Source organism: Schistocerca gregaria, chromosome 9, assembly GCF_023897955.1.
Source record: "Schistocerca gregaria isolate iqSchGreg1 chromosome 9, iqSchGreg1.2, whole genome shotgun sequence".
NCBI classification, from domain to species: domain Eukaryota; kingdom Metazoa; phylum Arthropoda; class Insecta; order Orthoptera; family Acrididae; genus Schistocerca; species Schistocerca gregaria.
The window spans coordinates 249,174,673-249,199,395 of record NC_064928.1 but is presented as its reverse complement, the minus strand read 5'-3'; the positions used below and the strand labels follow the sequence as shown (position 1 = coordinate 249,199,395).

General features: G+C 44.3%; 1 protein-coding gene across 2 annotated transcripts in view; it reads left to right on the top strand.

Annotated features, from left to right (window-relative positions):
* LOC126292228 (GILT-like protein 1) overlaps positions 1-24,723 on the top strand; it is a 56,067-nt gene that overhangs the window by 10,147 nt on the left and 21,197 nt on the right. Inside the window, exons 1-2 of one of the 2 annotated variants that reach the window (XM_049986101.1) lie at positions 11,959-12,172; positions 24,111-24,260. In XM_049986101.1, coding sequence (XP_049842058.1) covers positions 12,116-12,172; positions 24,111-24,260 — 207 coding nt within the window. In that variant the 5' untranslated portion in view covers positions 11,959-12,115. Of the gene's footprint in view, positions 1-11,958; positions 12,173-24,110; positions 24,261-24,723 lie in introns of those variants that run through there. The other variant, XM_049986100.1, reaches the window with a different exon arrangement.

Sequence of the window (24,723 nt, the reverse complement as noted above, 5' to 3'; positions counted from 1 at the left end):
AGTGCCGTAGGGGACCGCACCGCCACTTCCCAGCAAATTAGGGACACTGTTGCTCCTGGGGTATCGGCGAGGACCATTCGCAACCGTCTCCATGAAGCTGGGCTACGGTCCCGCACACCGTTAGGCCGTCTTCCGCTCACGCCCCAATATCGTGCAGCCCGCCTCCAGTGGTGTCGCGACAGGCGTGAATGGAGGGACGAATGGAGACGTGTCGTCTTCAGCGATGAGAGTCGCTTCTGCCTTGGTGCCAATGATGGTCGTATGCGTGTTTGGCGCCGTGCAGGTGAGCGCCACAATCAGGACTGCATACGACCGAGGCACACAGGGCCAACACCCGGTATCATGGTGTGGGGAGCGATCTCCTACACTGGCCGTACACCTCTGGTGATCGTCGAGGGGACACTGAATAGTGCACGGTACATCCAAACCATCATCGAACACATCGTTCTACCATTCCTAGACCGGCAAGGGAACTTGCTGTTCCAACAGGACAATGCACGTCCGCATGTATCCCGTGCCACTCAACGTGCTCTAGAAGGTGTAAGTCAACTACCCTGGCCAGCAAGATCTCCGGATCTGTCCCCCATTGAGCGTGTTTGGGACTGGATGAAGCGTCGTCTCACGCGGTCTGCACGTCCAGCACGAACGCTGGTCCAACTGAGGCGCCAGGTGGGAATGGCATGGCAAGCCGTTCCACAGGACTACATCCAGCATCTCTACGGTCGTCTCCATGGGAGAATAGCAGCCTGCATTGCTGCGAAAGGTGGATATACACTGTACTAGTGCCGACATTGTGCATGCTCTGTTGCCTGTGTCTATGTGCCTGTGGTTCTGTCAGTGTGATCATGTGATGTATCTGACCCCAGGAATGTGTCAATAAAGTTTCCCCTTCCTGGGACAATGAATTCACGGTGTTCGTATTTCAATTTCCAGGAGTGTATATACATCTGGGAATTTCTTGCATTTTAGCTGTTGTTCTATACGGTTTATAGTTTCTTCTGTGGGTATGTTTGTGTTCATGGATGTTATGTCAAAAGATACCAGTTTTGCTGTTGGGGGGGGGGGGATGTTGACATTCCTAATTTCTCCATTATGTCTCCTGTGTTTTTGAGGCTTGTGTTGTTTGTGCATGTATATTTCTTCTGTAGGAATGTGTGCATGTGTGACCCTAGTAAATGGGATTTTTCTGAAGCTAACCACTGGCCTGACTGAGATAAGGGGTATGTGGACCTTTGGTAGGCTTGTTAACAGTGGAGCTTTAGGGTTCTTGTGTGCCACTCTTTTTGTCTGGTTCTGTGTCAAGGTGTGTGTGATGTTTTTAAGAGAGTTTTTACATATCTTTGTGTTGGGTCACTGGTTAGCTTGCTTATTTCATCCCCTGCCAAAAAAGTTTCTGTTTTCCCTATGTATTCTGCCTCTCTTATTAAGACTAGAGCATTCCTTTTACCTGCGTTGGTGATGAGAGCATTGTGTTGTTTTAATTTTCTGTGTACACTGTTTATGCTTTTCTCATCAGATGTTTTTTTATTTGTGTTTATGGATGGTTTGTTCTTTCTGATGACTTGTTTCATTTCCTCTGTCACTAGTTCTCTTTTTAGGCCTGGGTTGAAGTCTTGAGTATATTTTTTCATGTTGTCCTATGATGTAGTTAGTCTCAGTAATAAGGTTTTCTATGGTCTTATGTGTTATGTGGGTGTTCAAAATGTGTTATGGGCCAATCTCAAGTAGGTGTTGTTCCACTTTTGTGAGTGTTATGTCCGTAAAATTAATCAAGTGTTCATGGAATGTGTGTCGTGAGTGTGTCTCGGTTTTAGAGCAGTTTTTGTTCATCAGTTCATTTAATTTCTGTTCTTGTTTCTGCCATTTCTTTTGCATTATTGACTGTGAGTGGCGATTTATTCTTTCTGTTGTGTCATACAGTACTGATGAGCTGAAGATTTGGTTTGCCAACTCTAGGTGTAATTTGTATAAGCTGACATTCAGTTTTTTTTTTTTTTAGTACAGGGAGCAAATTTCATTTTTCAGCCAAGCGCTTTCATCTGTTCGTTTAGCGCGCTGTGATGCAGGTGACATGTTGTTTACATTAATTTTAATAGAAAATGTATTTCTATGCAAACACGGACCAAATGGAAGAGTTACAAGCTAATATTATTGAACTGAAAACATTTATACTTGCAAGCAAGGAATGGGAGGATGAGGCTCACACTCTCCTACAGAAGGTTGGACGACTGAAGTGCGTAAGATATGCCGGCATGAATACATTAAGTAACGTAATTAACCAGAAAGCGGCGCAAGTAGATAGCACGCTGCGCTGACAACAGTCATGGGTTGGATACCTCTTAATACCGTGTCGGACCTCCTTTTGTCCGATGTAGTGCAGCAACTCGACGTGACGTGCACTCAACAAGTGGTTGCAAGACCCCTGCAAAAATATTGATCCATGCTGCCTCTGTAACCGTCCACAATTGTGAAAGTGTTGGAGATGTTGTAGTCTGTGCACGAACTGGCTTCTCAATCATATGCCGTAACTCATGTCGGTCGAACTGGGTGGCCAGTTCATTCGCTCCAACTGTCCACAATGTTCTTCAAACCAGTCGCGAAGAACTGTGACCCAAAGACACTGCACATTGTCACCTATAAAAATTCCATTGTTGCTTGGGAACGTGAGGTCCAAGAATGGCTGCAAATGGTCTTCAAGTAGTCGAACATAACCATTTCCCGTCAATGATCGTTGCAGTTGAACCAGAGGAACCAAGTGAATTCCATGGCCGGCCAGTGTGGCTGAGCGGTTCTAGGCGCTACAGTCTGGAACCGCGCGACCGCTAAGTTCATAGGTTCGAATCCTGCCTCGGGCATGGATGTGTGTGATGTACTTAGGTTAGTTAGGTTTAAGTAGTTGTAAGTTCTAGGGGACTGATGACCTCAGAAATTAAGTCCCATAGTGCTCAGGGTCATTTGAACCATTTCCATTCCATGTAAACATAGCCCACAGCAGTTACCAACTGAAATCTGGACTCATCTGACCATGTTGCGGTTTTCCAGTCGTCTAGGGTCTAGTAGATATCGACACAAGGCCAGGAGGGGCGCTGCAGGCGATGTGGTGCTGTTAGCAGAGGCACTGGCGTAGATCGTCTGCTGCCACAGCACATTAACTCCAAATTTCGCCGCACTTTCGTCATGCGTCCCACTGTTTTTTGCGGTTATTTCAGCAAGTTCAAATAGTTCAAATGGCTCTGAGCACTATGGGACTTAACGTTTGACGTCATCACTCCCCTAGACTTAGAACTACTTAAACCTAACTAACCTAAGGACATCACACACATCCATGCCCGAGGCAGGATTCCAACCTGCGATCGTAGAGGTCGCGCGGTTCCAGACTGTAGCGCCTAGAACCGCTCGGCTACCCTGGCCGGCATTCACGAAATGTTGCTTATCTGCTAGCGCTGCCAGCTCCACGCAAACGCCGCTTGACAACGTGCTTCACAGCTCCTTCTATACCACAGATGAATTCTTGGATATGAACAAACAAAGCAATGCGTATAATATATGCATTTTGTGCCATTTAAGGGAATGGGGTAGGTATAAAAAATTTAAGCTTTTTCTTAGAAAAAAAAAACCCTTCATTCATGTGTGCATTTCTTATGCACTTGACACGTTCCACATCATAACGGTTTTCCGTGGGACTGATGAATGGCACACGTAACTAACTAACTAGCTAACTAACTGTATCCTCGGAGGATTTTATTCGAACTGACGCGGCTGGAAAACCGAGAACGTTTTATTGTTAGCTAACTAACTAACTAGGTGCTCTCGGTCGTCATCCGTGGTGAGAGGTAATGCCTGTAATCTGGTCGTCTGGACACACCCTTGAGACTGTAGATCTCGGAATATTGAATTTCATAACCATTTACGACATGAAATGTCTCATGCGTCTAGCTCCAACAACCAATGCGCTTTCTAGATCCGTTAATTCCCGTCGAGAGGCCATAATCACATTCGAAACTTTTTCACATGGATCATCCGAGCCCAAATAACAGCTCCTCTATTGCTCCGCCCTTTTATACCTTTTGTAGATGATACTACCGCCATCTGTATATGTGCGTATCGCTATGCCATGACTGTTGTCAAATGGTTCTGAGCACTGTGGGACTTAATATCTGTGGTCATCAGTCCCCTAGACTTAGAACTACTTAAACCTAACTAACCTAAGGACATCAACACACATCTATGACCGAGGCAGGATTCGAACCTGCGACTGTAGCAGCAGCGCGGTTCTGGAGTGAAGCCCCTAGAACCGCTCCGTCACAGCGGCCGGCTGACTGCTGCCACGTCAGTGCAGAAGTTTAAGATCGTCTTCATCTTACCTATTCAGTTGCAAGAACGACTGTTTCATACGAGACGTGCTGAAACGTGTCACTTAGAGGCTGAAACGTTATGAAATGTATGAAGTTCGTTTTTTAGTTCTGTAATAACACACACTGTTCGAGAAAGCTGACAAATGCAGTGATGATTTTGTTACAGAAGTTTCCTAACGCATCAACTGTGTTATGTGTTTAGCAGCTGCGGACTCCGTCACCATCCAAACTGCTACGCTAAATTAGTGTCTAACTTATCCCATGTTCAAAAAAAGAGGCCGCCCTCGTAATACGATCTTTCCAAGAAGTACACAGTTTTAACCATTCTTCGTGGCATGTAAATTTTCAATCCACGATTTACAACAGAAAGTCGATGAATGTCTTCCAGAACGAGACACAATGACCATAAACGTACTGAAAAGCAAACTGGCTGGACACCACGGGGACGGAGAGCTGTTTGCCAGAAACCCAATGTCCACCCCCACCCCGTCGATTGTTTTTGTGGTAGTGGCCACAAACTTTTAATTTGACAGAGGATTTGGAGGCTGGTATTCTCGAGATAATTACGTACAACAGCTTATTTGTTGACCAGATACGGCGCTACTGTAAGTATATTATAAAGAAAGTAGTTGTTCATTAATTCTACAACAATTCGTAATTCTCATGTCAAATGATTTTGCATTGTGATATGAATTTTAAGCGTAATCCTGAAGAAAAAGCTGTATAGTAGAGTTTCTCTGAATCAGTAAAAGTCAGTTTTAAATGGAATTCTTTTTCTTGCTTTCAGATTTAGTGCTAAAATTTATTTGCTATTCATACGTTTCTATATATACAAAAGGCAAGTAGTTTTGTAGAAACAGGAGAAAGATTTAAAATTGTGGCACGCGCTTAGGGTAATGGATTTTTAGTCTTCCAGATAGAATGTCTCAATAACTGGTTATCTTGCTGAAAACGTATATATGACCTTCCCTGAGCGGAATTTCACTATTTTTTCACTGGAAGTGTCAAAAAAGAAAGGAACCGTTTTTTGGTAAACATTGAAAAAAAAGCTGAATTAAGGGGTACCCTGGGTGGATGCACACCCAGTACGGGAAGAAACTTTTCTTTTTATTACTTTTGCATCCCTTACAGATGTTTTCCCAAATTTTCAAAACTTTATAAATTATCTTCCCCACTTTCCCAGTGTCCCTGGTTTAGAAATATGCGTAGCGTCTCAACATTCTCGATAAACACAAAATATACTCGTCTTTGCACCCGGAAGTAAAACTTCAGTTTCAGTTTGTAAAGAAACACTTGTAATATGGTAGGTACTACACAAATGAGACGATTGATTTGCACATTTTTCACCAGTTCAAGACAGAAATGAGAAGAGAAAGCCAGAACAAAGCATGTCGCTTTCAGAAAGGTTATACATTACTTTCATATAAATTCTGGACAAATACTGAAAAAGAAACAAACTGAATTTTATAACCTCAAATAATGACTAAGTTTGTCTCGAGCAAGATTCTTAGGTCACTGGTGTTCTGCACGAACATGATAGCGTTCCGCCAGCATCCGTTTGATTGAAGTCGTTTCTGCCCAGCCTTCTGAACCAAGCAATACCGTATCTCGTGTGTTGTGCCCTGTGCATGTTTCGCGATGTCTTCAGATTGAGAACCAGCGTCCTCAGCTGTAGCATCACCACTGTCGTCATCATCATTGTCAGCAGATGGCTGTAATTTCGGAATCAGCTATCGTACGGTGGCCGGCATCATTGTCATTTCCATCATTAAGACCTCCTCCTGAACATCGTGGATTGTTTGCGAATGCTTCAACGATATCATTTCTCAATAATTGTTCTTTATTCATCCTATTCAACTCATCTAACGGTAACTTATCTTTCCTGTAATTTTACACTTCTCTTTGCTGTTATTTTACACTCACAAGAAATTCGCCAGTACAGGTATCGTACAGCTCCGTATTAACACGTGAACTGACGTTGCTCGAGGATTCTTAATTGTCGTAGTCGTTTGTGACCACTGTTACCTGTACAGTCACTAGACATATAAAAGAAGTAAAATACAAATGGGGAAAAGCTACACTTATTTTACGGAATCAGTGAAATGAATTAGTTTCTAAACTGGATCACGGCGTAAACGCATTCAGCAAAGTCGCGTGCTAAATGGCCGAATCGTCTACAATTGTCACACAGAGCTGGTACTGACTTAGTGCATGGAGTACAGTGGTGTCGGTCGGTGCTCTGTGTGCTAATGAAATGACATTAGCCAGACCTGCTGTGGGAGTGCTCAGTGGGACACTTATGTGGTCAGCACGGTGATGTTGTCATTTTGGCGCTAATAAAACATGACTGGTTTATTAACATTTATTGGTTAAGATGCGCAGTTGAGTGTCTCCTCATCAGCCTCGGCTCACACCTCCTGCCTGTGACACTGTGGAACTCCACTGGCCCCTGTCGTTGGCGTGTCTCGGCTCGTTGCCCAGGCTGCTGCTCCAGCAGTGTTGCGGGCTGCTGCCTGGCAATCTGCAGGCGAACGCTTGGTGTGAGAGTGAGCCTCCACTGTTTGTAGCGCACTCAGTGTCGCTCTGGAAGATGACGACGCCCGGGACGCTGTAGAAGTGCTGTGGCCAGATAATCCTGGCCTGACAGGAAGGTAGGCCCCGCCACCCTAGTGTGCCTGCCGTGACGATCAGGAACAGTGGCAGCCTCTCTCCCAGCAGTGACGATGATTTCTGTGCGACAAGCACTGTGAGATGTGTTTGGAGACACTCCGTCAGCAGTGCCCTAGGCGGCGACGAATGCAAAGTCTGATGAGTGGGAGGTGGTGGCTACTTTGGATGTTTTCATGTCAGCACCAGCAAGCAGTGTTCGCGGGAAGTGCTTGCACAGCTAACACGTGGTTGTCACTTCAGTTAATAATCATTCAGTGGACTGCTATCGGTATGAACGCCGTCCATCCTAATGACCGTCTGTATTCAGAACTGGAGAACTTGGGTATTTATGGAGACTGGCGTGAAGTAATGACTTTAGGACTGAGTGTCGCCTGGAAGTATGAATTAAAAAACGCCCTTAGTCCCAAATGTAAGGGATTTATTAAATACACGATGCATTTGGGATCCTGAGTGGCAATCCTTGCCTCCGTACATGATTTATTTTTGCTCCTGCATGAGGTGAAATACATGTTTTTGTCACGGAAAGAATAGGAACATGCATTTACTTCATTCAAGAGCAAAAATGGATCATGTACTAAGACAACTTACACCTGAGGATGTGCCCACAGCGTCCGAAATGCATCCTGTATTCAATAAAACCCGAAAATTTGGGACTAAAGGTGTTTTTTAATTCATAATTCCTGTGTCCCCCCCCCTTGCCGTTGGTGGGGAGGCTTGTGTGCCTCAACGACACAGATATACGTACCGTAGATGCAACCACAACGGAGGGGTATCTGTTGAGAGGCCAGACAAACGTGTGGTTCCTGAAGAGGGGCAACAGCCTTTTCAGTAGTTGCAGGGGCAACAGTCTGGATGATTGACTGATCTGGCTCTGGAACACTAACCAAAACGGCCTTGGTGTTGTGGTACTGCGAACGGCTGAAACCAAGGGGAAACTACATCCGTAATTTTTCCTGAGGGCATGCAGATTTACTGTATGACTAAGCAGGGGTAACATACAGGGAGCGAGAGGCTATTTACAATTTGTACAGAAACCAGATGGTAGTTATAAGAGTCGAGCGATATGAAAGGGAAGCAGTGGTTGGGAAGGGAGTGAGACAGGGTTTAGCCTCTCCCCGATGCTATTCAATATGTATATTGAGCAACCAGTAAAGGAAACAAAAGAAAAGTTCAGAGTAGGTATTAAAATCCATGGACAAGAAATAAAAACTTTGAGGTTCGCCGATGACATTGTAATTCTGTCAGAGACACCAAAGGACTTGGAAGAGCAGTTGAACGGAATGGACAGTGTCTTGAAAGGACGATATAAGATGTACATCAACAAAAGCAAAACGAGGATGATGCAGTGTAGTCGAATTACGTCGGGTGATGCTGAGGGAATTAGATTAGGAAATGAGACACTTAAAGTAGTAAATGGGTTTATCTATTTGGGGAGCAAAATAACTGATGATGGTCGAAGTAGAGAGGATATAAAATGTAGACTGGCAATGGCAAGGAAATCGTTTCTGAAGAAGAGGAATTTGTTAACGTTGAGTATATTTTTAAGTTTCAGGAAGTCGTTTCTGAAAGTATTTGTGTGGACTGTAGCCTTGTATGGAAGTGAAACGTGGACAATTATCAGTTGGGACAAGAAGAGAACAGAAGCTTTCGAAATGTGATGCTATAGAAGAATGCTGAAGATTAGATGGGTAGATCACATAACTAATGAGGAGGTATTGAATAGAATTCGGGGAGAAGAGAAGTTGGTGGCACAACTTGACTAGAAGAAGGGATTGGTTGGTAGGACATGTTCTGAGACATCAAGGGATCACCAATTTAGCACTGGAGGGCAGCGTGGAGGGTAATAATCGTAGAGGGAGACCAAGAGGTGAATACACTAAGCAGATTCAGAAGAATGTAGGTTGCAGCAAGTACTGGGAGATGAAGAAGCTTGCACAGGATAGAGTAGCATGGAGAGCTGCATCAAACCAGTCTCAGGACTGAAGACCACGACGACGACGATTCCAGCGTGTTGAATACAGTCACGTCTGTAGCTGTAAAATAAGGATAAAATGTGGACTGCTTCTTTACCAGTCTTCAGCGGATCTCGTTCCACTGCGTTTGGTTAACAGTCTGTTATAGGCTCTGTAATGATTCCCAACAAGGAGAGGGTGGCTGAGATGGCGCTGATATCAGCGGCGCTCCCTGTGGTCCGGGACAGCGATCTGCGTTCTCGGGCCCAGCGAAGTCCTCTGTGAAGACAGAGGAGGACTGCCGTGCGCGGGACACGACCCACAGCCCCCGGCAGGCGTGGGCGGCAGGTTGGCGGCGCTGTGCCGCTAAGGCGCAAGGAGACTCAGTGTGGGAGGCAGCTGGCCCGATCTGGTCTCGAACCCGTGGCTGCGGATGGCGGTGCGCAGTGGTCTTGTCGTCTAGTCTGACCGCCGTGTCGTGATGTTGTTGCTGTACATGGAAACTCTCTGTCTCAAAGTCCGCTACTATTTGTATGGCTCTGGTATGCACTTGTTGCAGTAAAAGCCCAGTGGCTCGTAACAAGGGTCTAGCGCTGGTATGGTGACGCCGCCATGCCCTCTCCAGCTGTTACTGCTGCCCGCTGAGTTTCCCTCTGAGTACGTCCAGCCCGTCGTACAATCCTTTCCGTATATGTTGCTGTGACGCATACGCTGTCCGGCAGCTTGATGCCGTGCTAACCTATGGCTTCCTATAAATTATTCCAAGTTCTACTCAAACTAGCTAGTTTCTGACACTACAGTGTAAATGCAGCCAATAGCGCGAGCACAAAACAGCAGTACGAGGGGCGTTTGAAAAGTCAGTGCAAAAACAAAAACTGCTTACTTGTTTGGGGTAAAGATTTTTTATTTTTCGACATAGTCTCCTTTTAGACTTGTACACTTCGTTCAACGCTGTCCTAATTTGTGATCCCTTCCGAATATTAGTCATTTTTCCAAGTCTGCAAAATAGCTATTAGTTTCTGCAATCACCTCCTCGGTCGAATAAAATCTTTGTCCCGAGGGAGCCAAGTCTGGAGAATAGGGTGAGTGTGAAACGAGTTGGAATTGTATTTGCAATAATTTTTTGACCACAGCTGCTGAGCTGTGTTCTGGTGCATTGTCGTGATGGAAATGGACATTTTTGAGGTCGAATCGCCGGCGTTTTTCTTGCAGCTTGGTTTGCAAACGATCCAATAACGGTGAATAATATGCACCTGTGATAGTTGTATCCTTTTCCAGATAGTCGATGACGATTATCCGTTGAGACTCCCAAAAAACAGTCACCATAATCTTAACGGCCGAAGGAATGGTCTTAACCTTTTTGGTGCAGACTCTCCCTTGGTAACCCAGTGTTTAGATTGTTGTTTGGTCTCAGGAGTATAGCAATGTATCCATGTTTCATCTACAGTGACGAAACGACGCTTAAAGTTCTGCGGATTCTTCCTGAACAACTGCAAACCATCCTTTAAACACTTCACACGGTTCCGTTTTTGGTCAAGCGTGAGCAATCGCGGAGCCCATCTCGTGGATAGCTTTCTCATGTCCAAATGTTTATGCAAAATATTATGTACCCGTTCATTCGAGGTGCCCACAGCACTAGGAATCTCACGCACCTTAACTCTTCTGTCATCCATCACCATATCACGGATTTTATCCATGATTTCTGGAGTCATAACCTCCACAGGGCGTCCAGAACGTTCAGCATCACTTGTGCTCATATGGCCGGCCGCGGTGGTCTAGCGGTTCTTGGCGCTCGGTCCGGAACCGCGCGACTGCTACGGTCGCAGCTTCGAATCCTGCCTCGGGCATGGATGTTTGTGATGTCCTTAGGTTAGTTAGGTTTAGGGGACTGATGACCTCAGAAGTCCCATAGTGCTCAGAGCCATTTGAACCATTTGTGCCCATATGGCCACTCTGACAATTTTGAAAGCACTTGTAAACTGTTCTTATCGAAGGTACAGAGTCACCGTAATGTTTATCAAGCTTCTCTCTAGTTTCCTGAGGCGTTTTGCCTTTCATAAAGTAATGTTTAATAACAACGCGAAATTCTTTTTCTTCTATTTTTTGACAATCACTTGACTTCCTTGATTCACACGAATGCCAAGCACAAAGGAATAGACCAACATGGCTGAAAATTGGTATGCGTTCTTTCCAAAGATGCTACTAACTAAACATGACCTCGATACGCGCCATCTCTTGGACTTTTCACGGACTTTTCAAACGCCCCTCGTACATTAGAAGTTGTCGTCCTTGAAAAGGGTGACGTTTTTTAAGCACTCGCTTCTTTGAGGAGCCTTAAAATGGTCACGCTGTAAGTACGCTGTTAAGGTTTTTATATTGGTAACGCCACGTAGCGCTCTGTATGAAAAATCACTGGCTGTGCTGTGTGCAGTCTGTGGCTAGTTTGCATTGTTGTCTGCCATTGTAGTGTTGGGCAGCTGGCTGTTAACAGCGCGTAGCGTTGCGCAGTTGGAGGTGAGCCACCAGCAGTGGTGGATGTGGGGAGAGAAATGGTGGAGTTTTGAAATTTGTAAGACTGGATGTCATGAATTGCTATATACATTAAACTTTTGATCACTATTGAGGTAAATACATTGTTTGTTATCTAACAAAATCTTTCATTTGCTAACTATGCCTATCAGTAGTTAGTGCCTTTAGTAGTTCGAATCTTTTATTTAGCTGGCAGCATTGGCGCAGTCATGTGTAATTGTTCAAAGGCGACGTTTCAACGCCCTTACTGTCTGGAAGAGAAGCAAGAAGGCTTCAAGCTGTTCTCAGGTATCGTAGAGATTCAGGTGAAGGTAAATGTCGAACTGGGTGACAGGATACAGGTGATTTTCAAGCATTACTTACGTAAAACACTCCAGGTTTTCGAGTACCTGACCCTCTATCAATAGGCTTCTCGATGAGTAAGACGAATTTATCTTATCGCCAGGCGACTTCTGTGCTACTTGTGGGTCCGCTTGGCACAAAACAGCGCTGGTATAGAGTGATACGGACACAGCAGCGGACGTTTCCTTAACACCCTTCTACCAGTTGTACCGCTGCCTGGTGAGCCGCGAGTCCTTTGAGGGATCCTAACGGCAACTGTGTTTAAAAATGCGCCCCGTGCACACTCTAGCGTTTCTGTGCCTGGTCGCAGCACTTGGCGGTCAGGTGAGTACTACAGTTATACACAGGGTTCATTACCAGTGAAATTTATCCATATTGCAATGGAAATGTTCGAGCTCTGCGGTGGTATTGTTTGCTGTTGTGACCTGTGGTTTGAGCCAGCTCTCCACGCTACTCCATCCTGCGCAGCGCCCTCGTCGCCTCTGCGTAGCCACTGCACCCTACATCTGTTTGGAGGTGCTAGTGCTGTGGTCAGGTCTCTATCTCCAGATGCAATGATTGCCCTCTACACGTCCCTCCTTACCAAATTAATCATCCACTGGAGGATCAAGATACGTCCTGTCAACCGATTCCTTCTTTTAATTCTTGCTGTACGCCTCTTTCTTTCTCCAGCTCGATTCAGTACCTCCTCATTAGTTAGTCGACCCATCTGTCTTCAGGACTGTTCTGTAGCACCACATTCCTAAAGTTTCTAATCAGCCCCGTGTATCGCTCACATTTCACTTCCTCACAAGGCCACCCCTCCAAATGTGTGTGTCTGTGAATTCCTAAGGGACCACACTGCTGAGGTCATTGGTCACTATACTTACACGCTACTTAAATTAACTTACGCTAAGAACGACACACACACCCATGCCCAACGGAGGATTCGAACCTCCAGCGAGAGGGGCCGCGCAGTCCGTGACATGGCGCCTCAAACCGCACGGCCACTCTGCGCGGCATCCACCCTCCAGAATAACATCATCACTATACACGGTGTTCCAGCAGCAATGGTCAATATTCAGGAATATGACTGGAATGATTAATCTAAACAAAAAATTCAAGTAAACATGGGCTCTAAAACGTGTACCTTAAGACTTATGAGCAACTCTTGATCTTCGATACTGTAAAACAAACCTTTTTTTCCCGGGAGCTCTTTGCTTTTCGTAATCTGAGATGTGGCAGTGTGGACCAAAACAGGAACACTGGTCGTCACGACGATGCTTGGAACCATCCTGCTATTTTCGGGCATCCATATTTTATTATGACATTAATTTACGTTGTGCTATGCACACTCTTCCAGCAGCCAGAAAAAGCAATGCCTCTTGAAAGAAAGCACATGAACAACATAAGGTTATAATAAAATACGGACCTGAAGAAAAGAGCATGCTGCCGAAACGCTGCCAAAATGTCACCAACTAGTTTTGTGAAACGAATATTAAAAATAATCTGCGGATTAATTTTTAAAATTTAAAATAGATTTGCTGTAGACAGACTATGTTTCACTTGTTTTCCATATTTCCATTTTGATAATTATGTGCACGAACTCTTGTAACGTGTCTAGTGGTTAATGACGTCAGAATGGTCTCTTCTCCTCGCTTAGTAACGAGGGTAGTCATCATCGATTGTTGTGTTTACACAGAGTGCTGTCGCACACGAAGTAAATGTGAGTTTATCAAGTTGGCTACACAGATAAGAGTGACACAACTAACAAGTCGCCACATTTATTTGAGGCAGAGCAGATACAGTTCAGCTCGTATGGGGAGAAGCAATGTAAAATAAGCAACTCCACTAATGATCACTGAGACAACAAAGTAAGTTGTATGTGACCGGTTCTAAGCGGAATCCGTGAGCACTGCGTTGCAGCGCGTCGTCCAGTGCAAACCACAGCAGGTAACTAGACGACCGCTAGTTGGCAACTCGCCGATACCTGCTGGCGTTGCTGACAACTCGTGGAGAAGTCGGAGGTAACTGATGCTAACTCCAACTCGCAGGTGACCACTCGACTACTTACACGACCTGACTGCCCGTCGTGGATCTGTTTGGCCTCCTAAAGACAAGCTGGACAGGAACGTTAACTGTCCTGAGCCTGCTCTGTTTCCGCACACCTGACTCGTGTACGGAAGTATTGCGACGGCTTTGGCGCCTCCCGTAAGCATGATCGTACATACATGTTGTTGTTATTCTGTTGACATCTGACGAGAACGCAACCCGACAGACACGGCTGTATTGCAGGAGGGCATAAGCCCCAGGGTACAGCATCGACCCTATCCCTTTCCTTCGGCAGCGAAAAAGCAAACATATGAGCCTCTTGGTTAAGCCCAGTATGAAAGAAGTTGTCAGATTCAACAAAATTCTTTTATTTTATCTGTAACCTCAGGCCACACAAATCGGTGGGTTTTCACTTACCAGTGAATCGTCAAAAGGTGGTGGGTTTAAAAAAGGAAGATTTAAGATATTACTTTGTACTTTTACGTACTTAACTGTAGCCTTAACTTCCAACAATCATTGGATTGAGTTTACACCTCGAATCCTGTAAGAGGAATTATTATCGATAGTGGTATGATGCAGTCAGCCGTACCCTTTGCCAATCGCTGGAGCTCTGGAACATTAGGACTGGCCGTGCCTTCACGGACAGGAGTCCTCTTTCAACACTGATCAGCCACTGCTGTCTGCCCGCCTTTATTCGACGCGAGGGTAGTGGTGGTTCAATTTTCGCGTGGAACGATAGGATGTTGTTGAGTCGCACAGATGTTGGTAAACTGTGAGCCTGGAAGTTTTTAGTCGAGTGATAGGATAACAGTGAATAATGAAGTATTCACAGTGGTTGAGCGTAATTACATAGGAAATCAGTGCACAAATCAGTGTGGTATTTATTATCCATTAGTATCTGTTAACGGACTCTTAGTACTTGAACAATTATGAAGATTACCATGAACTTGTTATAGCGTGAGAGTTCAGTTTGGAAAAGCATCACAAACTTGAGTGTGAAAGTGGGAGTAAAGTTAACTGCTAATACCAGCACCATTCGGCGAGGCCACTGTTAGGCAGAGTTTTACTAACGAACTGAATAAACGAAGTAAACGGTCTGGACTACCATCCTTTCAAATCAACCTTTTTCACTAAAAACTTTAATATTCTTAAAATAAGAAAAGTCGTACGTTATCGTTTTAAGCAAGACTGACAGGTTTCGTACGAAGGATGTTTTATCTGATAACAGTATCAAATTGCCACACATAAAACTGTACGAGTTAAGAATCAGCAAACTATAGCGGGAGCGAGGTGAAAATGTTTGCCTCGGCTCTTTCATTGAAAGAGTTACTGTTGCAACGTGTTCAAATACATGTGGTGGTGGTAGTAATTTAGATTCCTAGTATTTTACCGTGTCCCCTCTCTTTAAGCAGAATATCTGACGATGATACACTGAAAAGTCAAAACCAGTAATAAACTAGTATGTGGAACCCTAAACTGGGAACTACACTAAACAAAATTTGTTTACTAGACGATCACTGGCAGTACGCCTCATCTCGGTCTACATCCACTCTGAAGTGCATGGCAGAGGGTGTGTCCCACTAACCAGTTATTAGGGCTTTTCCCGTTCCTTTCACGAATGGAGCTCAGGAAGAATGATTGAATGCGTCTGTGCGTGATGCAGTTATTCTAACCTTGTCCTCACTATATATATGTCGGGGATACTTAGGGGAATTTACTATGTCCTGGAGATCGCACTTAAAGCCGCTTCTTGAAGCTTTTTAGCAGACACTCTCGGGACAGTTTACGTCTACCTTCAAGAGTCTGGCAGTTCTGTACCTTCAGCGTCACTGCAACGCTCTCCCAGGTATCAAACAAACCTGTGGCAGTTCCTGCTGACCTTCTCTGAATGAGTTCAATATCCTCTGTTAGGCCTATTTGGAACGCGTCGCAAATGCTTGAGCAATATTCCAGAACGGGCCTCAGGACTGACCTATAAGCAGTCTCCTTTGCAGACTGACTGCGCTTCCCCAGCATTCTACCAATAAACTGAAGTTTACCAGTTCCTTTACTCACAACTGACAATAAATGACCATTCAATTTCATGTCCCTAAAGTGTGTTAGATCCTGGTAATTGTATGAGTTGACCGATTCCAGCAGTACCTCATAGATACTATGCAATAGTGCAATAGCATCGAAGGAAATTGACGGAGATCCGAAATGTGAAATGATTTGGGTGACGGTCACGGTTAAAGCAGACTAAGACATGGCAATTGGATGTCTCTATAGGCCCCCGGGCTTAGCAGCTGTTGTGGCTGAGCACCTGAAGGATAATTTGGAAAATATTTCGAGTAGATTTCCCCACCATGTTATAGTTCTGGGTGGAGATTTTAATTTGCCGGATATAGACTGGGAGACTCAAACGTTCATAACGGGTGGCAGGGACAAAGAATCCAGTGAAATATTTTTAAGTGCTTTATCTGAAAACTACGTTGAGCAGTTACGCAGAGAACCGACTCGTGGCTATAACGTATTAGACCTTCTGGTGACAAACAGACCCGAACTATTTGAAACAGGTAAGGCAGAACAGGGAATCAGCGATCATAAAGTGGTTACTGCATCGATGACTTCAGCCGTAAATAGAAATATTAAAAAAGGTAGGAAGATTTTTCTGTTAATAAAAAGTGATAATAAGCAGATTACAGAGTACCTGAACTCAACACAAAAGTTTTATCTCAAGGAAAGACACTATTGAGGATCAGCGGACAAAGTTCAAAACCATCGTCCAATATGCGTTAGATGAGTATGTGCCAAGCAAGATCGTAAGAGATGGAAAAGAGCCACTGTGGTACAACAACCGAGTTAGAAAACTGCTGCGAAAGCAAAGGGAACTTCACAGCAAACATAAACACAGCCAAAACCTTACAGACAAACAAAAATTACGCGAAACGAAATGTAGTGTGAGGACGGCTATGCGAGAGGCGTTCAATGAATTCGAAAGTAAAGTTCTATGTACTGACGTGACAGAAAATCCTAAGAAATTTTGGTCTTATGTCAAAGCGGTAGGTGGATCAAAACAAAATGTCCAGACGCTCTGTGACCAAAATGGTACTGAAACAGAGGATGACAGACTAAAGGCCGAAATACTAAATGTCTTCTTCGAAAGCTGTTTCACAGAGGAAGACTGCACTGTAGTTCCTTCTCTAGATTGTCGCACAGATGACAAAATGGTAGATATCGAAATAGACGACAGAGGGGTAGAGAAACAATTAAAATCGCTCAAAAGAGGAAAGGCCGCTAGACCTGATGGGATACCAGTTCGATTTTACACAGAGTACGCGAAGGAACTTGCCCCCCTTCTTGCAGCGGTGTACCGTAGGTCTCTAGAAGAGCGTAATGTTCCAAAGGATTGGAAAAGGGCACAGGTCATCCCCGTTTTCAAGAAGTGACGTCGAACAGATGTGCAGAACTATAGACCTATATCTCTAACGTCGATCAGTTGTAGAATTTTGGGACACGTATTATGTTCGAGTATAATGACTTTTCTGGAGACTGGAAATCTACTCTGTAGGAATCAGCATGGGTTTCGAAAAAGACGGTCGTGTGAAACCCAGCTCGCGCTATTCGTCCACGAGACTCAGAGGGCCATAGACACCGGTTCACAAGTAGATGCCGTGTTTCTCGACTTCCGCAAGGCGTTCCATACAGTTCCCCACAGTCGTTTAATGAATAAAGTAAGAGCATATAGACTATCAGACCATTTGTGTGATTGGATTGAGGAGTTCCTAGGTAACAGAACACAGCATGTCATTCTCAATGGAGAGAAGTCTTCCGAAGTAAGAGTGATTTCAGGTGTGCCGCAGGGGAGTGTCATAGGACCGTTACTATTCACAATATTCATAAATGACCCGGTGGATGACATCGGAAGTTCACTGAGGCTTTTTGCGGATGATGCTGTAGTGTATCGAGAGGTTGCAACAATGGAAAATTGTACTGAAATGCATGAGGATCTGCAGCGAATTGACGCATGGTGCAGGGAATGGCAATTGAATCTCAATGCAGACAAGTGTAATGTGCTGCGAATACATAGAAAGATAGATCCCTTATCATTTAGCTACAAAATAGCTGGTCAGCAACTGGAAGTAGTTAATTCCATAAATTATCTGGGAGTAGGCGTTAGGAATGATTTAAAATGGAATGATCATACAAAGTTGATCGTCGGTAAAGCAGATGCCAGACTGAGATTCATTGGAAGAATCCTAAGGAAATGCAATCCGGAAACAAAGGAAGTAGGTTACAGTACGCTTGTTCGCCCACTGCTTGAATACTGCTCAGCAGTGTGGTATCCGTACCAGATAGGGTTGATGGAAGAGATGGAGAAGATCCAACGGAGAGCAGCGCGCTTCGTTACAGGATCATTGAGTAATCGCGAAAGCGTTACGGAGATGATAGATAAATTCCAGTGGAAGACTCTGCAGGAGAGTCGATCAGTAGCTCGGTACGGGCTTTTGGTGAAGTTCGAGAACAAAAAAAAAAAAAAAAAAAAAAAAATGGTTCAAATGGCTCTAAGCACTGTGGGACTTAACAGCTGTGGTCACCAGTCCCCTAGAACTTAGAACTACTTAAACCTAACTAACCTAAGGACATCACACACATCCATGCCCGAGGCAGGATTCGAATCTGCGACCGTAGCAGTCGCACGGTTCCGGACTGCGCGCCTAGAACAGCGAGGCCACCGCGACCGGCAAGTTCGAGAACATACCTTCACCAAGGAGTCAAGCAGTATATTGCTCCCTCCTATGTATATCTCGGGAAGAGACCATGAGGATAAAATCAGAGAGATTAGAGCCCACACAGAGGCATACCGACAATCCTTCTATCCACGAACAATACGAGACTGGAATAGAAGGGAGAACCGATAGAGGTACTCAAGGTACCCTCCACCACACAGCGGCAGGTGTCTTGCGGAGTATGGATGTAGATGTAGATTTACTATATATGTAGCATACTGCTTATTTTCGTTTTGTGAAGAGCACAATTTTACGTCTCTAAACATTTAAAGTAGGTTGCTATATCTTTACACCACTTTGAAATCTTATCAAGATCTGACTGACTATTTATACAGCTTCTTTCACACAGTACTTCGTTACAGGTAACTACATCATCTGCAGAAAGTTACTATTAATGTTGTGCGCAAGGTCATTAGTATACAACATCATATCAAAGAATCGTGTCTCAAATTTACATTGATGCCCCATAGGTCGTAATTTTGATAATAAACGTAGATGTGGTAGCGAGCAAAATGCTTTTCGGAAATCTGGACATGCAGCATCTACCTGCCTGCCTTAATCCGAAGCTCCTAGAATGTCGAGTGAGAAAAGTGCGAGTTGGGTTTCACGTGATCCGTGTTTTCGGAACCCGTGCTGGTTGCCGTGGAGGAGGTCAGTATTTCCGAGATATCGCACTACGTTTGAGCTCAGAATATTTTCTAGGATCCTTCAACAAATCGGTGTCAAGTTTACTGGACGGTTGTTTTGTGGATAACTTCTGCAAAATTTGTTGTATACGGCTGTGACCTGTGCTTTCTTCCAACAAATGGGCATGGTGTTTTTCGTGGGATATACGATAATGACAGTTAAAAGATGGGCTAGCTCAAACGGAAATTGAGTATAGAATCTGAAAGAGATTCCATCAGGCTCTGGAACTTTGTCCAGTTTAACGATTTCAGCTGTTTCTCAACGTCACTGACACTAATTCTTTTTTCACTCATCTTTTCAATGATATGAAGATTAAACACGGGCAATACTGCTAGGTTTTGCTTTGTAAAACGTAGTTAACCATTTCTGCTTTTCCTTTGCTACACCCAATTTCAGTTCCCGCCTCATCCAAAGTGTGTGGACACTAACTTAAGTGCCACTAACGACCTTTACATACGAACAGAATTTCTTGGGGTTTTGTGAAAGAAAATTTGACAATATTCTGCTATGATAGTCACTGAAGGCATTACGCATTGGCCTCCTGACAGCCCTATGCTTTGTTTTGCAGCTGTCATGCAGTACGCTCTGTTTCTTTAGAGGTTTCTTTGCGGAGACTGTGTACTATGGAGATTGTCTCCGATCGTGAACGATAAATTCGATCAGTGAATAAACTATAAATCATAAGCATGTTTCTGGAAGGCTAGAAACCATAGGCATGTTTGTGGCATTCCCTAACGAGAACCGTTTAATCTGTGTAGGTCACATTTAAACTGTCCATTTCCCGTTATTCAAGTACGCTCTTAAAGAGAAATGATTTTATATTAACAATGGACGCTGTCCTACATGATAGCGTACAGGCACATACGTATATTCAATTTATTCGTTTGTATCCTGCAATATTAGAGGGGGGGACACTATGTCTGGTTTCTCAATAAAAGATTGTGAATGAAACTGATTCCACAGTAACTTCATGGCTGAGATGCGGGACAGATGGAAACCTCACACTCGTGACTGTGCTGCAACTAGCCACTCACGAGTGCGACAAGGGCTCACCGAATGGCTCAATTGTTTGACGAATTTACTACGTAATGACTGTTCTTATCAGTCTGAATGGATAAGCGTAGCTTGTTAGAGAAGCGATGATACAGTGCAAGCAACCAAGCGGCTAGCAGCCTGCATGTATCCACTACTTGCTTGTCCTCGAGGCACGCCATGTCAGTCGCATGAGTTCCTCTCGCGACCGGTCTGCTGCGACGTGGCGGTACAAAAGCCACAAAACTGACATACCCATTGGATATAATAACGCCATGTGAGGTTCATGCGTCTACGTTGTCCCACGGGGGTCGGTTAACAAAGCGAACACGATAAAGCTCTAGAAATAACACATAAAACTAACGAGAGAACGTGGTTCAAACCATTTTAATTAAGAAGGGAACAATGTGTGACATCTAGCCCACTCCTAACTGTAATCTATCGTAGATCTCCCGAACACAAAACCGTGCCCAGCAGTTGGAAGGTACTACAGGTAACTCCAGTCTGCAAGAAGGGTAGTGGAAGTATTGTACAAAACTACCTTCCAATATCCGTGACATCGATTTGTTATAGAATGTTATATTCCGAGTTCAAAGATGCTGAGGTATCCTCAACACAATGACCTCCTCCATGCCAACCAACACCGATTCCGAAAACATTGACAATGTGAAACGCAACTAGCATTTTTCTCACATGACGTACTAACATGAAAGCTTTGGATCAAGGCAGTCAGGTAGGTGCAGTATTTCTTGATTTCCGAAAAGCACTTGACTCAGTACCACACCTACCCTTATTGTCAAAAGTCCGATCATATGGGATATCAAGTGAAATTTGGACTGAGTACTTTTTGATGGGGAGGACACATAATGTTATCTTGCATGGTGAGTCTTTGTCAGATGTAGAAGGAAGTGTGTTGGGACCTTTGCTCTTCGTGCTGTATATTAATGACCTTGCGGACAATATTAGAAGTAACTTCAGTTTCTGACGATGCAGTTATCTATAATGAAGTACTGCCTGAAAGAAGATGTATAGATATTAAGTCAGATCTTGATAAGACTTCGAAGAGGTGTGAAGATTGGGAACTTGCTTTAAAAGTTGAAAAATGTAAAATTGTGCACTTCACAAAACGAAAAAATTTAGGATTATATGGCTGTAATATCAATGAGTCACTGTTAGAATGTGTCAACTCATACAAGTATGTAGGTGTCGCACCTCGTAGAAATATGTAACGGAATGACTACATAGGTGCAGTCGTGGATGAAGCGAGTGGTATGCTTCTGTTTATTGGTAGAATACTGGCGAAGTGCAGTCAGTCTACAAAGGAGATTGCTCACAAATCACTCGTGCGACCCATTCTAGGATATTCCCCAAGTGCGTGGGACCCGTTCCAAATAGGCCCAACAGGGGATACTGATCGTATGCAGAGAAGGGCAGCGCGAATTGTCTCAAGGTTTGCATAATCCGTTGGAAAGTATTACAGTGGCGCTGAAGAAACTGAACTCGAAGACTCTGCAAGACAGATGTAGACTATCCTGAGACAGCCTACTAACAAACTTTCGACAACCTGTTTTAAATGACGTATCTATTGAAATCCCCTACGTATCGCCCACGTAGGGATCGTGAAGACAAAATTAGAATAATTTCAGCACGCACGGAGGCATTCCAACAATAATTCTTTACGCACTCCATACGTGAATGGTACGGGAAGAAACCCTAATAACTAGCACAATGGGACACACCGTCTGCCAAGCACTTCACAGTGGTTTTGCAGAGTATGGGTGTAGATGGAGAGCGAGCAACGTGGGGCACTGCCTAATACCCCGTGTTGACAGTCACAAAGAAGGATCAGTTACGGTGAGAAATTACTTACGCAACTCTCTGGAAACATTAGAGACCGTTATTGAGAGATTAATACGAAAGAGATAAGAGAGTAGGTTTGTTTTGAGTGATTGGTTTAAATCATTATTAAACCAATCTACTGTCTTATCTCTTTCATATTAATGTACTGAAGGAGAACCAGCGTACAAGCCGAACCGATACTACGAAACACCACACAGTCCCACCTAACCACACGTGCTACAACCACAAAGTCTCATTGCGTTATTCAGATAATTGCAAATGCCGAAAGTGAGAAAAAGCCAGGAAGACTAGGAAATCGTTAACTGCATGTATATGGCCTCAGATTCTAACACTCTGATTAACAGCGGACACCCATAACGCTTCTGGAAGCAAACTCCGTCCGCCTGTGACCGGCCCTGGAGGGAGTTTGAAGTGTTGTTACAATATCATTTCTTAAACGGTGACAGCGCTTTTGCTGTGAGCCAGTCTTCTGAAATTTTAATATTTTAGCCAGCAGCTGTCGATCAGATGTTAAATTCTAAAATCAGGCAATACTTCCAATACCTTTAATCTGTTCTACGCAAATCCTGTCTGGTGCCGGTAATTTCTAGAATTTTTTTTTTAATTACACATGGTTATGTCAACACATGTCCAACATGTCCTCGATGGTGAGTGTTCATCGGAGGTGAGGGTATCATCTGCAGTGCCCCAGGGAAGTGTGGCAGGTCCGCTGTTGTTTTCTATCTACATAAATGATATTTTGGATAGGGTGGATAGCAATGTGCGGCTGTTTGCTGATGATGCTGTGGTGTACGGGAAGGTGTCGTCGTTGAGTGACTGTAGGAGGATACAAGATGACTTGGACAGGATTTGTGATTGGTGTAAAGAATGTCAGCTAACTCTAAATATAGATAAATGTAAATTAATGCAGATGAATAGGAAAAAGAAACCCGTAATGTTTGAATACTCCATTAGTAGTGTAGCGCTCGACACAGTCACGTCGATTAAATATTTGGGCGTAACATTGCAGAGCGATATGAAGTGGGACAAGCACGTAATGGCAGTTGTGGGGAAGGCGGATAGTCGTTTCGGTTCATTGGTATAATTTTGGGAAGATGTGGTCCATCTGTAAAGGAGACCGCTTATAAAACACTAATACGACCTATTCTAGAGTACTGCTCGAGCGTTTGGGATCCCTATCAGGTCGGATTTAGGGAGGACATAGAAGCAATTCAGAGGCGGCCTGCTAGATTTGTTACTGGTAGGTTTGAGCATCGCGCGAGTGTTACGGAAATGCTTCAGGAACTCGGGTGGGAGACTCTAGAGGAAAGGAGGCGTTCTTTTCGTGAATCGCCGATGAGGAAATTTAGAGGACTAGCATTTGAGGCTGACTGCAGTACAATTTTACTGCCGCCAACTTACATTTCGCGGGAAGACCACCAAGATAAGAGAGTTTGGGGCTCGTACAGAGGCATATAGGCAGTCGTTTTTCTCTCGTTCTGTTTGGGAGTGGAACAGGGAGAGAAGATGATAGTTGTGGTACGAGATACCCTCCGCCACGCACCGTATGGTGGATTGCGGAGTATGTATGTAGATGTATGCAGATGTAGATGTAGGTTCAATTACGTTCTCTGTTCCACTTGAACTTTTGATTCGAATCTGGATACTGTAACGTCATCCCTTACGTTTTTGTTTTATCCTTTCAGTTGGCTATGCAGTTGGCTCCACCTTTCGAGTTTTATTCCTCTTTCACCTGTATTCCTTCATTCTCTGTTCCTCTTCTACCTGTATTCCTTCATTCTGTGACTCACTCCACTTCCGACAATACTCTTTCTGCCGTTCTTGCACCTCTTCCGATACGTCGACACCTCCCGCCTCTACTTGTTGTTGTTGTTTACTTGCAGGGCGTGAGCTCCTCCCCGGTGCTGGCGACCGTCTACTACGAGGCCAAGTGCCCCGACTCGCGCGACTTCGTGGTCCAGCAGCTGCTGCCGGCGGTTCTCCGGGACCCGGAGCTGGTGCGGCCGGTGCTGATTCCTTTCGGGAAGGCGACCGTGAGTCTGTCCCCGTCTCCAGTTTACATCCCTGTAACGGCGCTACGATTTATCATGTTCTACTGTATCTAGCCAGAATATTTACACAGAACTGTACAATATATTTCTTTTATTTCACGTCTGCAGTCACAAACTTGTAGGTCCTCAGACCATTAGTTTCGGTCAGCAGTGACCATCTTCAGGTCCGTTTTATGAAAACATATCCTAATAAACTGAAGCCGTAGTGTCATCGTCAAATGCTACGGCTCAAGAATTTTAGGACGTGTTCGTATAAAATAGATCCGAAAATGGTCATTTCTGGCCGAAACCGGTAGTCTGAGAACTTGCAAGTTCGCTACCATAGACGTGGAATAAAAGAAATTTATTCTACATTTTCGGGTCACTGTTCCATTCGTGGCCATGTCGCAGCTTGGTAAACAAAACTGGGAATTTGGACTGCCCAGCAGACAGTAATCTTAACTGT